This window comes from Oncorhynchus gorbuscha, linkage group LG06, assembly GCF_021184085.1.
Source record: "Oncorhynchus gorbuscha isolate QuinsamMale2020 ecotype Even-year linkage group LG06, OgorEven_v1.0, whole genome shotgun sequence".
NCBI lineage: Eukaryota > Metazoa > Chordata > Actinopteri > Salmoniformes > Salmonidae > Oncorhynchus > Oncorhynchus gorbuscha.
In genome coordinates, this window is record NC_060178.1 from 48,288,142 (window position 1) to 48,303,150 (window position 15,009).

General features: G+C 42.9%; 1 protein-coding gene across 1 annotated transcript in view; it reads left to right on the forward strand.

Annotated features, from left to right (window-relative positions):
* The window catches only part of LOC124038040 (collagen alpha-1(XXIV) chain-like), a 108,138-nt gene that overhangs the window by 31,006 nt on the left and 62,123 nt on the right, over window positions 1-15,009 (forward strand). Inside the window, exons 11-15 of the mRNA XM_046353417.1 lie at window positions 2,140-2,193; window positions 3,880-3,933; window positions 12,322-12,375; window positions 12,568-12,612; window positions 14,965-15,009. Of these exons, the coding sequence (XP_046209373.1) occupies window positions 2,140-2,193; window positions 3,880-3,933; window positions 12,322-12,375; window positions 12,568-12,612; window positions 14,965-15,009 (252 nt within the window). The remainder of the gene's footprint in view (window positions 1-2,139; window positions 2,194-3,879; window positions 3,934-12,321; window positions 12,376-12,567; window positions 12,613-14,964) is intronic.

The following is a 15,009-nucleotide window of genomic DNA, read 5'->3' on the forward strand; positions in this document are numbered from 1 at the left end:
GGCTGGCTGGCTGGCTGGCTGCCTGTTGGATAAGTGATGGTGGCCCTGGCCAAATCTTCCTGTCCTGTCACACAGCCACACTTCAGAGGAGCAGAACCACAAAGTCAAGGGCTTCGGGAATAATTCAGTGTTGATGTCAACCTCCTTTTCTAACGTTGCTTTGTTTTGAGAAGATGGGCAGGGAGTTTCTCTTTAAAGATTTTCTTGCTGAGCTCGGCAATTCTCCGTTAGCTGACTGTTGCCATACTTCTGTACAACGCTGGACACACACTGCTCCCTGTACGAACCAGAAGTCGTGGTCGTGTTCTTTTCTCTTGTTGTGACGCTCTCTGGCCTTAGTTTGAGCTTAGTGCGCTGAAGGGGAGACGCTTCTCAATAAATCAAGGAAAAATGACATGGCCCCAGTCCACTAGAATTAACATCCTCATTTGCATATGTATTTCTGCACGTACAGTTGAAGTCAGAAGTTTACATACACCTTAGCCAAATACATTTAAACTCAGTTTTTCACAATTCCTGACATTTAATCCTAGTAAAACTTCCCTGTCTTAGGTCAGTTAGGATCACCATTTTATTTTAAGAATGTGACATGTCAGAATAATAGTAGAGTGATTTATTTCAGTTTTTATTTCTTTCGTCACATTCTCAGTGGGTCAGAAGTTTACATACACTCAATTAGTATTTGGTAGCATTGCCTTTAAATTGTTTAACTTGGGTCAAATGTTTCAGGTAGCCTTCCAGAAGCTTCCCACAATAAGTTGGGTGAATTTTGGCCCATTCCTCCTGACAGAGCTGGTGTAACTGAGTCAAGTTTGTAGGCCTCCTTGCTCGCACACGCTTTTTCAGTTCTGCCCACAAATGTTCTATAGGATTGAGGTCAGGGCTTTGTGATGGCTACTCCAATACCTTGACTTTGTTGTCCTTAAATAATTTTTCCACAACTTTGGAAGTATGCTTGGGTTCATTGTCCACTTGGAGGACCCATTTGCGACCAAGCTTCAACTTCCTGACTGAAGTCTTGGGATTTTGCTTCAATATATCCACGTAATTTTCCTCCCTCATGATGCCATTTATTTTGTGAAGTGCACCAGTCCCTCCTGCAGCAAAGCCCCCCCACAACATGATGCTGCCACCCCCGTGCTTCACGGTTTGGAAGGTGTTCTTCTGCTTGCAAGCCTCCCCCTTTTTCCTCCGAACATAATGATGGTCATTATGGCCAAACAGTTCTATTTTTGTTTCATCAGACCAGAGGACATCTCTCGAAAAAGTATGATCTTTGTCCCCATGTGCAGTTGCAAACTGTAGTCTGGCTTTTTTTTATGGCGGTTTTGGAGCAGTGGCTTCTTCCTTGATGAGCGGCCTCTCAGGTTGTGTCAATATAGACTCGTTTTACTGTGGATATAGATACTTTTGTACCTGTTTCCTACATCATCTTCACAAGGTCCTTTGCTGTTGTTCTGGGATTGATTTGCACTTTTTGCACCAAAGTACTTTCATCTCTAGGAGACAGAATGTGTCTCCTTCCTGAGCGGTATGACGGCTGCGTGGTCCCATGGTGTTTATAATTGCGTACTATTGTTTGTACAGATGAACATGGTAACTTCAGGCGTTTGGAAATTGCTCCCAAGGATGAACCAGACTTGTGGAGGTCTACAATTTTTTTCTGAGGTCTTGGCTGATTTCTTTTGATTTTCCCATGATGTCAAGCAAAGAGGCATTGAGTTTGAAGGTAGGCCTTGAAATACATCCACAGGTACACCTCCAATTGACTCAAATTATGTCAATTAGTCTATCAGAAGCTTCTAAAGCCTTGACATCATTTTCTGGAATTTTCCAAGCTGTTTAAAGTCACAGTCAACTTAGTGTGTTTAAACTTCTGACCCACTGGAATTGTGATACAATGAGTTATAAGTGAAATAATCAGTCTGTAAACAATTGTTGGGAAAATTACTTGTGTCATGCACAAAGTAGATGTCCTAACCGACTTGCCAAAACTATAGTTTGTTAACAAGACATTTGTGGAGTGGTTGAAAACGAGTTTTAATGACTCTTAAGTGTATGTAAACTTCCGACTTCAACCGTACTTCACTTTACTCTCTAATTGTCTGTCGTTTATTGTGGTTTCTCTTTTGGTCCAAGGGGTATCCAGGCTTACCCGGAGGTCCCGGTGACATCGGTCTGCAAGGCCCACTTGTAAGTGTTCATCAACTTAACTAGTATATGAATTGTGTTTGGGATCCAACTTTATAGAATGTTAGGATGGTTTATTCTATCCTCCTCATCCCCTCAGGCGCTCTCTCTCTGTCTCTCTCTTTATAGAATGTTAGGATGGTTTATTCTATCCTCCTCATCCCCTCAGGCGCTCTCTCTCTGTCTCTCTCTTTATAGAATGTTAGGATGGTTTATTCTATCCTCCTCATCCCCTCAGGCGCTCTCTCTCTGTCTCTCTCTTTATAGAATGTTAGGATGGTTTATTCTATCCTCCTCATCCCCTCAGGCGCTCTCTCTCTGTCTCTCTCTTTATAGAATGTTAGGATGGTTTATTCTATCCTCCTCATCCCCTCAGGCGCTCTCTCTCTCTGTCTCTCTCTTTCTCTCTCTGGGTCTGTCTTCCTCCCTCCCTGTGAGTGCTCACTCGAAGGAGAAGAGTAGTTATATTTTCCACCTCCCAGTTGGGCTTGTGACACATAAGTGATGAACTTAATTGAGTGAAGGGATGAAACACATTGACTCCCCTGATTAATTGAGTGAAGGGATGAAACACATTGACTCCCCTGATTAATTGAGTGAAGGGCTGAAACACATTGACTCCCCTGATTAATTGAGTGAAGGGCTGAAACACATTGACTCCCCTGATTAATTGAGTGAAGGGATGAAACACATTGACTCCCCTGATTAATTGAGTGAAGGGATGAAACACATTGACTCCCCTGATTAATTGAGTGAAGGGCTGAAACACATTGACTCCCCTGATTAATTGAATGAAGGGCTGAAACACATTGACTCCCCTGATTAATTGAGTGAAGGGCTGAAACACATTGACTCCCCTGATTAATTGAGTGAAGGGCTGAAACACATTGACTCCCCTGATTAATTGAGTGAAGGGATGAAACACATTGACTCCCCTGATTTATTGAGTGAAGGGATGAAACACATTGACTCCCCTGATTAATTGAGTGAAGGGCTGAAACACATTGACTCCCCTGATTCCTATTTTATGTCTTGTCATAAACATTTTAATTGCGGGAATAATACGAATACTAAATAATACGAATACTAAAATACGAATACTTAAATCGAGTGGGAAGATTTGTCGTGAATTATATTTTTCCTTCTCCTTGATTTGCACTCTTAACACTTGACATTTCACTCGGTAATTCAATATCAATTAGCCTCTTTCCCCACATGAATGTCTGTTCTTCCGCAAAGGCAGTACTTCACTAGACTGATTGTCAAAGAGCACTGTATAGCAGTATATATATATATATATATATATATACAGTAGATAGACAATGCTCATTTGGACTGTCTGTAGGCGACCGGGTAGGGTTGATAGATGTTATATACAGTAGATAGACAATGCTTATTTAGCCTCATTTAGTCCGTATAAACACTCTAATACAACATCCTCTGCAGCGTCCACATCCATAGATCAGATCACCATGTAGATGATCTTCTGCTCCATTTCAAAGAGAAACCGTCTGAAATTTCTATGTAATTGATTGGATAACGTCTCACCTGTGACTGTGGAACTGAATTGAACGGTCTTGAAGACATTCCATAACAATCTCTCTCTCTCCAACTCTCCCCATCTCTCTCTCTCTCTCTCTCTGTCCACTCTCCCCCTGCCTCCCTCTTCCATCCCTCTCTACATCCCAGGGTCCTCGGGGGCAGAGGGGTACACCTGGGATCCCTGGGTCAAAGGGCAGAAAGGTAAGAGAGCTCTTGTTTTTTTTTTCCCCATCCACTCTGTTACACCCTCTGTTCAGTTCTACCTGATGAGTCATCCGTAACGGTGTGAGCTATGATGGATGACTGGAGCCTAACCGTGATTCGACCATAAACCATAACCCTGCATCAAACACCAGTGTAACGTTTCATCCCAGAACATCTGAGGATGAGAGGTGAGGGTGATTTGAAACAGCGTGTGTTTATTCTTCACTGGGACTATGATCACATTATTAGATGCTGGCAATTGTTTTACGAGCACCGTAAAGAAGTGAGCCAGAGATGACAGGGCTCAGGCGTTAATGTCGAGCTGGTGAGACATCTTGTGGCCTGAAAGGAGTCCCCATGTCCCCAGGCACTTACAGTACACTGATACAGTACTGCACATATCAACCACGGACATATTTGACATGACCAAAGCTAATGGAATCGTATGATCTGATGTGTGAGACTGCATAAGATAGCCTGCCTATCAGCAGTAATATCACCGTTGTTGACTCTCAATCAGTTGACTGAGATCTTTTCACTATACTGTAACCCTACGTGGGCAGGGACTTCCACAGAAGATTACTGTGTCTGTACTGGTCTGTGGGTAGAGATTTGTTAAAGTGGAATGTTATAGATGTTGTAGACATCTCCCTTGTAGATTCCTACATTTACTGTAAATCCTTTCACAAGTGATGATGGTTTAGACCAGTGTTTCCTGACCCTGGTCCTCCAGTACCTCCAGTACCCCCAACATTACGCACTTTTGTTGTAGCCCTGGACAAACACACCTCATTCAGCTCATCGAGGGCTTGATGATTAGTTGACAAGTTGAATCAGGTGTGCTTGTCCAGGGTTACAATAGAAATGTGTACTGTTGGGGTACTAGAGGACCAGGATTTGGTAAACACTGTTTCAGACTACTGTGTCGAGGGTGTGAGGTGACTGGGCAGTAGAGTAAGTGCCTCTGCCCTTCCGTGGTGCCAATGTGGGTTGGCACCACTGCCAGGGGCCAGTCCAGTCGGGGCCATGGCCAGTCGTTTGCAGTGTTCCATCCAAATGTCTATTTATATCAGCAGAGAGAAGTAAAGAGGACATGCTAACGAGAGACCCAGAGTACCCAGTCACCACGCACTGACCTTCACTGTGGTCCGCTAGCACTCTCACTTAATTTTTCATCCCTCAGTCTTTCCTGCTCTCTCATCGTCTCCTTCTCCTGTCTCACCTGAAGCACACAAACAAGATCTATTCATTCCATACCCAGCAAACATGACCCCATTGGCACCATATGGGTATTCGGGGAGCAAGGTGGGCATGGGCTGACTTCCATTAAATAGTACCCACAAAACACCAGTCTCAACGTCAACAGTGAAGAGGCGACTCCGGGATTCTGGCCTTCTAGCCAGAGTTCCTCTGTCCAGTGTCTGTGTTCTTTTGCCCATCTTTAATCTTTTATTTTTATTGGCCAGTCTGAGATATGGCTTTTTCTTTGCAACTCTGCAAGGCCAGCATCCCGGAGTCGCCTCTTCACTGTTGATGAGACTGGTGTTTTGCGGGTACTATTTAATGAAGCTGCCAGTTGAGGACTTGTGAGGCGTCTGTTTCTCAAACTAGACACTCTAATGTACTTGTCCTCTTACTCAGTTGCGCACCGGGGCTTCCCACTCCTTCTATTCTGGTTAGCGCCAGTTTGCGCTGTTCTGTGAAGGGAGTAGTACACAGCATTGTACGAGATCTTTAGTTTCTTGGCAATTTCTCACATGGAATAGCCTTCATTTCTCAGAACAAGAATAGACTGACGAGTTTCAGAAGAAAAGTTTTGTTTCTGGCCATTTTGAGCCTATAATCGAACCCACAAATGCTGATGCTCCAGATACTCAACTAGTCTAAAGAAGGACATCTTTAATCAGGAGAAACAGTTTCAGCTGTGCTAACATAATTGCAAAAGGGTTTTCTAATGATCAATTAGCCTTTTAAAATGATAAACCTGGATTAGCTAACACAACGTGGAACATATGAGTGATGGTTGCTGGTAATGGGCCTCTGTACACCTACGTAGATATTCCATTAAAGAATCCATAGTCATTTACAACATTAACAATGTCTACACTGTATTTCTGATCAATTGTATTTTAGTTTAATGGACAAAAAAATAGCTTATCTTTCAAAAACAAGGACATTTCTCAGTGACCCCAAACTTTTGAACAGTCTTGTATATTTTTACATTAAAATATTAAATTAATATTTCTCAAAACAACAGATTAAACTCATTTAGGCCAAGCGATCCGTGGAATAAGTTTAGAGGCTATAATAAAATAAGATACAATACAATGTAATATTATTAATGTAATGTAATATTATTCATCTGCAAAGGGCAACCTGGACTTGGGAAGCTCACAGGAAAATTGGTATCCAGTGTTCCACCAATTATACATTTTACAATGTAAAAATTATTGTGATCCCCAATGATTATATATTTGTTTAACATCAATGCACTGTAATTTAAAGCTAGAATCATTAGTTGCTGCGTCCATTTTTTACCTATTGATTCTTGAAGAATATAATTTATAAATTCCGCAGGAGCTGAGTTTTAACTGTGGTACCCCAACAGAGCCCAAAATATAAGCTTGTTTTACTCAATGTAAACAATGTAAATGTAAAGAGTGTATAGCCTCAAAACATTAGTAAAACGATCATTTTTATATCAGTCCCTGCATCCATAGCCATCTATAAATTTAAGATTTATTATTATTATTATTATTATTATTTAATTTTACAGTTCTCCAGGCCCATTCCTCGGCTAAATGTTCTATCCGGTGCCAAGAAGTGGGCCTTTAAAACCTTTGCTGAGGGGGTCCCCGATGAATTTGCTATTACAAAAGGGTTCCCGGTGCCAGAAAGTTAGAGAACCCCTGACAGCCTATACCAAGCCCAACACAGGCTAACCCACACCACCCAGTTTGAGGCAGAATAGAATATCTGTGGTCATGGTTTGCATTTGTACAATTTAGCAGACACTCTTATCCAGGTAGACTTACAGGAGCAATTAGGGTTAATTGCTTTGCTCAAGGGCACATCGACAGATTTTTAGTCAGCTTTAGGGATTCAAACCAGCAAGCTTTCGGTTACTGGCAAAACACTCTTAACCCGCAACGCTGACTGCCACCAGTTATTCTGTGCGACCAACCGAGAGTGTCGTTCCAGTTGAAGTGTTCTGTTTGCGGGATGTTAAAATTTGTTATGGTTTTGTACACTGCCAATTATGAAGTCTTTAAAAATAGTTAAATAATGTGACGTATGAGAACCGTAGCCCTTTGCACTCAATGGCAGATATGGGCACTGATAAACACCTAAATTGGAACGTTGTGGCTTTACAATAACATGCTTTACATGGCGTCAGAGCTCTGGCTCTGCGCTTCACAGCGCTGTGTGGGTTTGACTGACAGCGGTACTGAACTTGAGCACCTACCGCGACAAGAAGTTGTCCAATCCCTCCCGCTAATTGGGCAAGTTTAGCAAATGTTTTTGTTGTCAGACTGATGGAAATGCTGTAAATGAAGAGGACTCGATGTATTTTGAAAGATGAGATGTAGAGGATTATAATCAATACCGTCATACAAAGCAAGCCAAACACCCATGAGTCCAAATGTGCATTTCACATTTCCATAAATAAATAAATATAAAAATAATCATAAAACTCATGTCATATACAGTGTCAACGTTTATGATCAGTTACAATATGACACGGCGTCATACCGTGGGTTGTTCTGAACGGCATGAGCTTAGGTTTGTCTATTGAGAAGAGAATTCGTAAGAAGCCTTTGCCCTATCCATATAGTCCAAATCCCACGAGTGTAAAAGGTTAATAGTTTCTATTAAAAAAACCTATCTAGTGTATGTAACAACTTGGTTGTCTATCTGAAGCAGTGTAGCGCATTCCCTAAACACCTTCAAGGCTTAAATAATATGCCTTATGTGCATCACATTAAATTGTAATAAATACAGTAGAGATAAATCGATTCCTATTAAATAAGGCTCATCTCCTCAATGTGGAAAGCCTAAATGGGGTAAATATTTTAGCCTGCGTTTTGGCTCACACCGTGCCAATGTGGGCATGTTTGCTAGGAAATGAAGGGCTTATTTCAGGCAATGTGAGGGCTGTCCTCACCAGATATGGGCTGGCCACTCTGGGCAAATGCCTTGGGGGGCCAACGTGGAGCGAATGAACAAACGAGCTTGGGGCAAATATTTGAGCCCGCATTTTGCCCACATTGTGCTAATGTGAGCATGTTAGCTTGGTACAAACATTCCTACATGGGCTATGATTCCCACAAATGTTTCTCTGCTGACACACACTCACAACACATGACACACACACATCCCATTGACTGTATGCTCAGTGTTTACTATAAACCATACTTGCGTCGCCATGCTGTTGGTAGCATTTCTTGTTTTGTTAAAGCCATACTATAGTTCTCCTCAATCACCTTTCCTGAACAGACATGGCTAATAGACATATCGGATCTTTCTGCTGAATCACAACACACGCTACATCTAGATCACCACAGAACTTGTAGAACAGAACACCAGAGTGTTTCCTTACAGTAAATGAGGAAAGCGTAGTGTCGGTAATGATTTGAATGCCCTCTGGTATTTCGGGAACATCTGTTCTGATATAAACATACATGACTTTATACTCCAGTGTTTATCGCTCGAGTACTACAGGCTAAAGTACTGTACAGCAGCAAAAGCGAAACGGCTCAGGTCGTTGCCGGTCTACGCCGCCACAGGGCCAATCTCACAGTTGTTATCTTAACCCTACTTATGGCCTTCTCTTACCCTCCGAGCTATAAAGACATAATGTCTGGGTGATACAATGCGTGATACAATGTTACGTTTGCAATGCATTCTGTCACAGTGTACGGTAGGACAAAGAGACAGTGCATTCTAGGAATAGTATGTGACCCAGTAGTAACTAAAGGCTGGGAGAGGATCAGAGGATCTCCGTCTGTTCCTAGACTACAGGTAACTGTCAAAATAAAGGAAACGCCAACAGGAATATTTTACTTTCACCCCTCTTATCTCTTTCTCCCTGATTTATTATCCCTGAGAGCAATTCAGTCTGGGAAGACGCTTGGTCTCAGGAATGTATTTTTTATTGCTCCGTTTGATGATCTTACATAACTATACAAGATATTACCTTCAGTCAAATAGTAGATTGATAGATTTCATTTAAGTCATTTAACTTATATACAAAGCATTATTGACATCCAGTGGCAGTCAAATAGTAGATATGACCCAGTAGTAACTACATGTAACTGCCAAAATAAAGGAAGCCACCAACATAAAGTGTCTTAATAGGGCGTTGGGGCACCACGAGACGCCAGAACAGCTTCAATGCACCTTGGCATAGATTCTACAGGTGTCTGGAACTCTATTGGAGGGTTACGGCACCATTCTTCCACGAGAAATTTCATCATTTGGTGTTTTGTTGATGGTGGTGGAAAATGCTGTCTCAGGCCCAGCTCCAGAATCTCCCATAAGTGTTAAATTGGGTTGAGATCTGATGACTGAGACACTCACACACACACACACACACACACACACACACACACACACACACACACACACACACACACACACACACACACACACACACACACACACACACACACACACACACACACACACACACACACACAACCCTTTAGCTCCTTTGAGACCCCTCTTTCAAAGTCACTGAGATCTCTTCTTCTAGCCATGGTAACCACAATAATGGGCAACTGGACATTTTATACTTGACCCTAAGCATGATGGGATGTTAATTGCTTAATCAACTCTGGAACCATATTATAAAATACGGTATCCCTCCAGAGCCGCCCCTAGCCGTTTGAGGCCCATAAGTAAGATTTGTTTGGAGGGAAAATCTTAAAATTGTGTAACTTATTTCATGCAATTCTTCACATTTTGCAATGACTTATGCCTTGCTAATATGATATCTGAGTGAGCGTGGGAGCCCCCTGGTGGTCAGGGCACGTGCCCTTTGTTCCCACTCAGTAATTTACCCATTATTGCTAAATGTTGATAGCTGGCTAGATTAAGTTACCAATATAAAGAATTGTATCAGACATGTTCTAATTGACTAACAGAACATGTAGAACCTGCACCTATATTCTACTATTCTGACTCTCAAAAGTCAGTTAATAACTGAGTTCCTAAAAAAACTGTTCAGGGGGGCCCTTAGGAGCCGGAGGCCCTAAGCAACCACTTATGTCGCTTATGCCAAGGCCAGCCCTGTAAGCGTTTCTTTTATTTTGGCAGTTAACTGGATATGTGGACTATGAACTACAGTAGTACTATAAACTATTACCTGCAGACAGACAATAGCTAGGGACCAATAATTCAGTCTGACGCGTAATCTTTTACCTCTTGACCTACTGTCTTTGTGTCTTTCAGTTGTCCTCATTGACCTCACAATGTGTAATATCTCTCGGCTATCTCTGGCTTTGATATCTCACTTGGCTCACTCAATTGACCAATTCAAACCGGGATAGAATTTGAGTAAGATTTTGTATAGATGATGAGTGTGTGTGTGAACTTGAACAGAGGCTTCTGTGCTAAGCCATATAACTGACAGGACGAGGTGCTTGTTAACTAACCCGAATGAGCCATTCACCCGACTGTAGCCTACAGCTTCTGTGCTAAGCCATATAACTGACAGGACGAGGTGCTTGTTAACTAACCTGAATGAGCCATTCACCCGACTGTAGCCTACAGCTTCTGTGCTAAGCCATATAACTGACTGGACGAGGTGCTTGTTAACTAACCTGGAATGAGCCATTCACCCGACTGTAGCCTACAGCTTCTGTGCTAAGCCATATAACTGACTGGACGAGGTGCTTGTTAACTAACCTGAATGAGCCATTCACCCGACTGTAGCCTACAGCTTCTGTGCTAAGCCATATAACTGACTGGACGAGGTGCTTGTTAACTAACCCGAATGAGCCATTCACCCGACTGTAGCCTACAGCTTCTGTGCTAAGCCATATAACTGACTGGACGAGGTGCTTGTTAACTAACCTGAATGAGCCATTCACCCGACTGTAGCATACAGCTTTAGGATCAAGTTTTTAAAAAGTTGCAATTTCCAATTCTGCTATTAAATGTATGATTTTTTGATTTGGCCTGACTAGCGGTGGCTCTGCTATCATTTTGCTTGGCCTTGAAAGCCAGGTGGACATCGGAGACCCAATCAAAGTATCCACTCACTCACATAGCTGTGTTGAATAGTTTTATGAGTAAGAAAACACATATTTTGACTCTGTTTGACTTATTTTCCCGCTGTGTGTCTTTGGCCTGAACCAAGGTAAATGTCGTGTGTAGCTTAGCAGAGTCCACTATCAGCAGACAGAGCAGCACAGTCCAATAAAGCACACACACTTCTTATGACTGAATGTGGCTTTTTATGTATTGAGGACAGAGTAGGGGGGAGAGGGAGAGAGCGAGGGAAAGAGAGTGAGAGAGGGAGAGAGAGAGAGGGGGGAGAGGGAGAGAGAGAGGGAGAGGGAGAGAGAGAGGGAGAGGGAGAGAGAGAGGGAGAGGGAGAGGGAGAGAGAGAGAGAGGGAAAGAGAGAGAGAGGGAAAGAGAGAGAGAGGGAAAGAGAGAGAGAGAGGGAAAGAGAGAGAGAGAGGGAAAGAGAGAGAGAGGGAAAGGGAGAGAGAGGGAAAGAGGGAGAGAGAGGGAAAGAGGGAGAGAGAGGGAAAGAGGGAGAGAGAGGGAAAGAGAGAGAGGGGAGGGAAAGAGAGGTGGGAGAGGGAAAGAGAGAGAGAGAGATGGGGTTGCTGGAAATCCCTACCTGTGAGGCAGGAGAGGAATGTTAGAACCTCAGGGAGTGACACAAAGAGGAACGGACACAACAGTCCAATCAGACAGAACAGGAAGAGCACAGCATCAACGCAGCCTGGAGGGGTCTTATTTAAAAGATGACTATCTCCACCCTCTATCTGGGGCTGCAGAGAGGGTTTGGTGCTTGGGGGGGGGTCAGGTGATCACTCCCAGGTTGTGGATATTGAGTGATCCGTCTGTTTTGTCTCTGGAACGCCATGTGTTCAAAGACAGAAAAAAAAGGCCTGCACACTACACTGCTCCCACATGCTGCTCTCAACACCAATGCCCCCATATCCCATATTGTACACTACTAAGTAGCTGTGAGTGTGGGTGGGTGTGTTGCCTGTATACACGAGTGCCGTTGTGTGATGTGATGGTGGAGTGGTTTGTAAACAGAGTTGGTTACAGAGAGGACTAAGCTGTTTCTGTGTCATAGAGACCCGGGACACACACACACACACACACACAGACATGGCTAAGCAGCTGTTTCCGTGTCATAGGGGCCGAGGGGTGCAGAGGGTCCACTTGGGGAACCAGGGCCTGAGGGCATCAAGGTAAACACTCTTTTAAACATATTTTCACCCTCCAAAGAATAATATAATATATGTCCTCATTTAACCTGAAAACCTTGTTCTGTGCACTTTGACCTGATTAAAAGTATCTTATTGCTGCCTCACTGAGATGTCTCTCTCTTTCTTTCTATCGCTCTGTCTCCCTCTCGATGTCTCTCCCCCTCTCCTTTGCAGGGAGAGCAGGGTGAAGGAGGAAAGAAAGGGGAGCCTGGGTTCATTGTGAGTACTCTGAATTATTTTGGGGGTCACCTGTCTGACTTGAAGGAGTGAAGCTTTTACTTTCTGCCACAATGTCTTGTCCCCAGACCTAGCACAGGCCTCAACAACTTGTCTGATTACTATTAAACATCAGCAACGTGTACACAACGTGTGTGTGTGTGTGTGTGTGTGTGTGTGTGTGTGTGTGTGTGTGTGTGTGTGTGTGTGTGTGTGTGTGTGTGTGTGTGTGTGTGTGCCAGTTTGTTCCTGTGTGTCATTGAGCATGTTTCTGCAGATGCCTCTGTCCTTATACTGACTAGAGTGCACATGGAAAAGGCTCCAGGAGACCACTAAAAATAATTGAATCTCAACAGCAAGTCCTTTCTGGTTCACCTGACTAATGACAGGCCAGAATGAGGCACGGCTACTTCCTGTCACCCCTGCTCCTGAAATCATTCTACAGAACAGACCCCACTGTTAAAGGGAAAATTCACCCAAAACCACTCATTCCTTTAATTTACGGTGTTAAATAACACTGAAGAACACTGTTTTTTTGTGAACAAATGTTTCATTTTGGCGTTGTAGTGAGGTTGGTAGCAACATGGAAAATTGTTGTGGAAATCTTTTGCAGCTCAAGTCGACCACAAAAATCCACAATGCAATGGTCAGCTGGTTAGCAAACACTACTACACACAATAATACCAAAGGCAATATCAGCATGTAACGTAGCTAGTTAGCTGTGAAATCAACTAAACACTACTACACACAATAATACCATGACAATATCAGCATGTAACGTAGCTAGTTAGCTGTGAAATCAACTAAACACTACTACACACAATAATACCATGACAATATCAGCATGTAACGTAGCTAGTTAGCTGTGAAATCAACTAAACACTACTACACACAATAATACCAAAGGCAATATCAGCATGTAACGTAGCTAGTTAGCTGTGAAATCAACTAAACACTACTACACACAATAATACCAAAGGCAATATCAGCATGTAACGTAGCTAGTTAGCTGTGAAATCAACTAAACACTACTACACACAATAATACCAAAGACAATATCAGCATGTAACGTAGCTAGTTAGCTGTGAAACACTATACACTAAACACTATACATTTAGAAGTCTACATCTCACCATGTAACATTCGCAACGGCAGATATACTTTTGAGGAGATGGGGAAACGTTGCCCGTGCTACTGTACGTCAATGGGCTGCGCGGTGCATTCTGGGCGATTCCGGGACACGGAGCGCTCTCCTCCAAGGAGTAAATGGGAGCCTGTTGGGCTATAAGTACAATAAGTTAACAATAAGTACAACATTACAAATATTTTCCAAGATAGTTAGCCATGTTAGCACACTGGAGTAAAGAGGCAGACAAATAGGGAAAAATGTGCTAGACCCGTTAAATTACACATTTCTCAAGGCAGGAATATCGCAGAAAACATGGCCAATGGCCCATTTGTGTAGGTGCCGTTGAACCGTAGGCATGACATATGTACGTTTGAATAGAAAGGTCACCCATGGGACACCATGAGCTAAGGTTGAGCCTTTAAGATCTGTGTGGGAGATCATTAGACTTTCCGGTTTTTATTTACGGTGTGCGCCATTCTTCTGAAGGCTGTGTCGCTTTACCGTCAAATAAACAACCTCCTCCAGCTCACAGAGACCTGAACTAAAGACATAAAACACCCAACCCCTGGCTTTATATTTGCTAGTGTCAATTGTCTCCAATCAGGTTGGGGGATTTCATTAAAAACACATCCTGTATATTGGGTGGAGCCATTGGCTAAAACGGCAGACCCAAAGCTCGGATGGAGAGTCAGGGGAGGTGCTTGGATGAATCTCGATGAGTGTCATGGTTCCTAACATAACGGACCAGTGCAACTCTTTGATGTCCTATGTCTTATGACCGCAAAAGGATACATTTCTGTTGAAAGTTGGACAATAAAAGCATCTCCTCTAATCTAGCTTTAATACCTCCAGTGGCATTTTCCTTTAACAGAGGACAGTTCAGTTAGGAGCAGTAATGTTAATAGGTGAACTATAGTAGCTCCACTAAGGTTTTTTTTACCTTCATTTAACTAGACATGTCAGTTAAGAACAAATTCCTATTTTCAATGAGAGCTTAGGAACAGTGGGTTAACTGCCTGTTCAGGGGCAGAAGGACAGATTTGTACCTTGTCAGCTCTGGGATTTGAACTTGCAACCTTTTTGTGGGTATCCTGGAACAATGGAAGACATCCATAACACTTACATAATACCAACAGGTGCATTTAGTCCACTAGGGATGGTACTGGTACATTCATCATGCAATTATCATCCCTGACCCATCTATTCCATACCTTTTCCTCTTGCAGGGGAAAGCTGGCGGTCCAGGGGAGAGAGGTCTACCGGGGAAACCT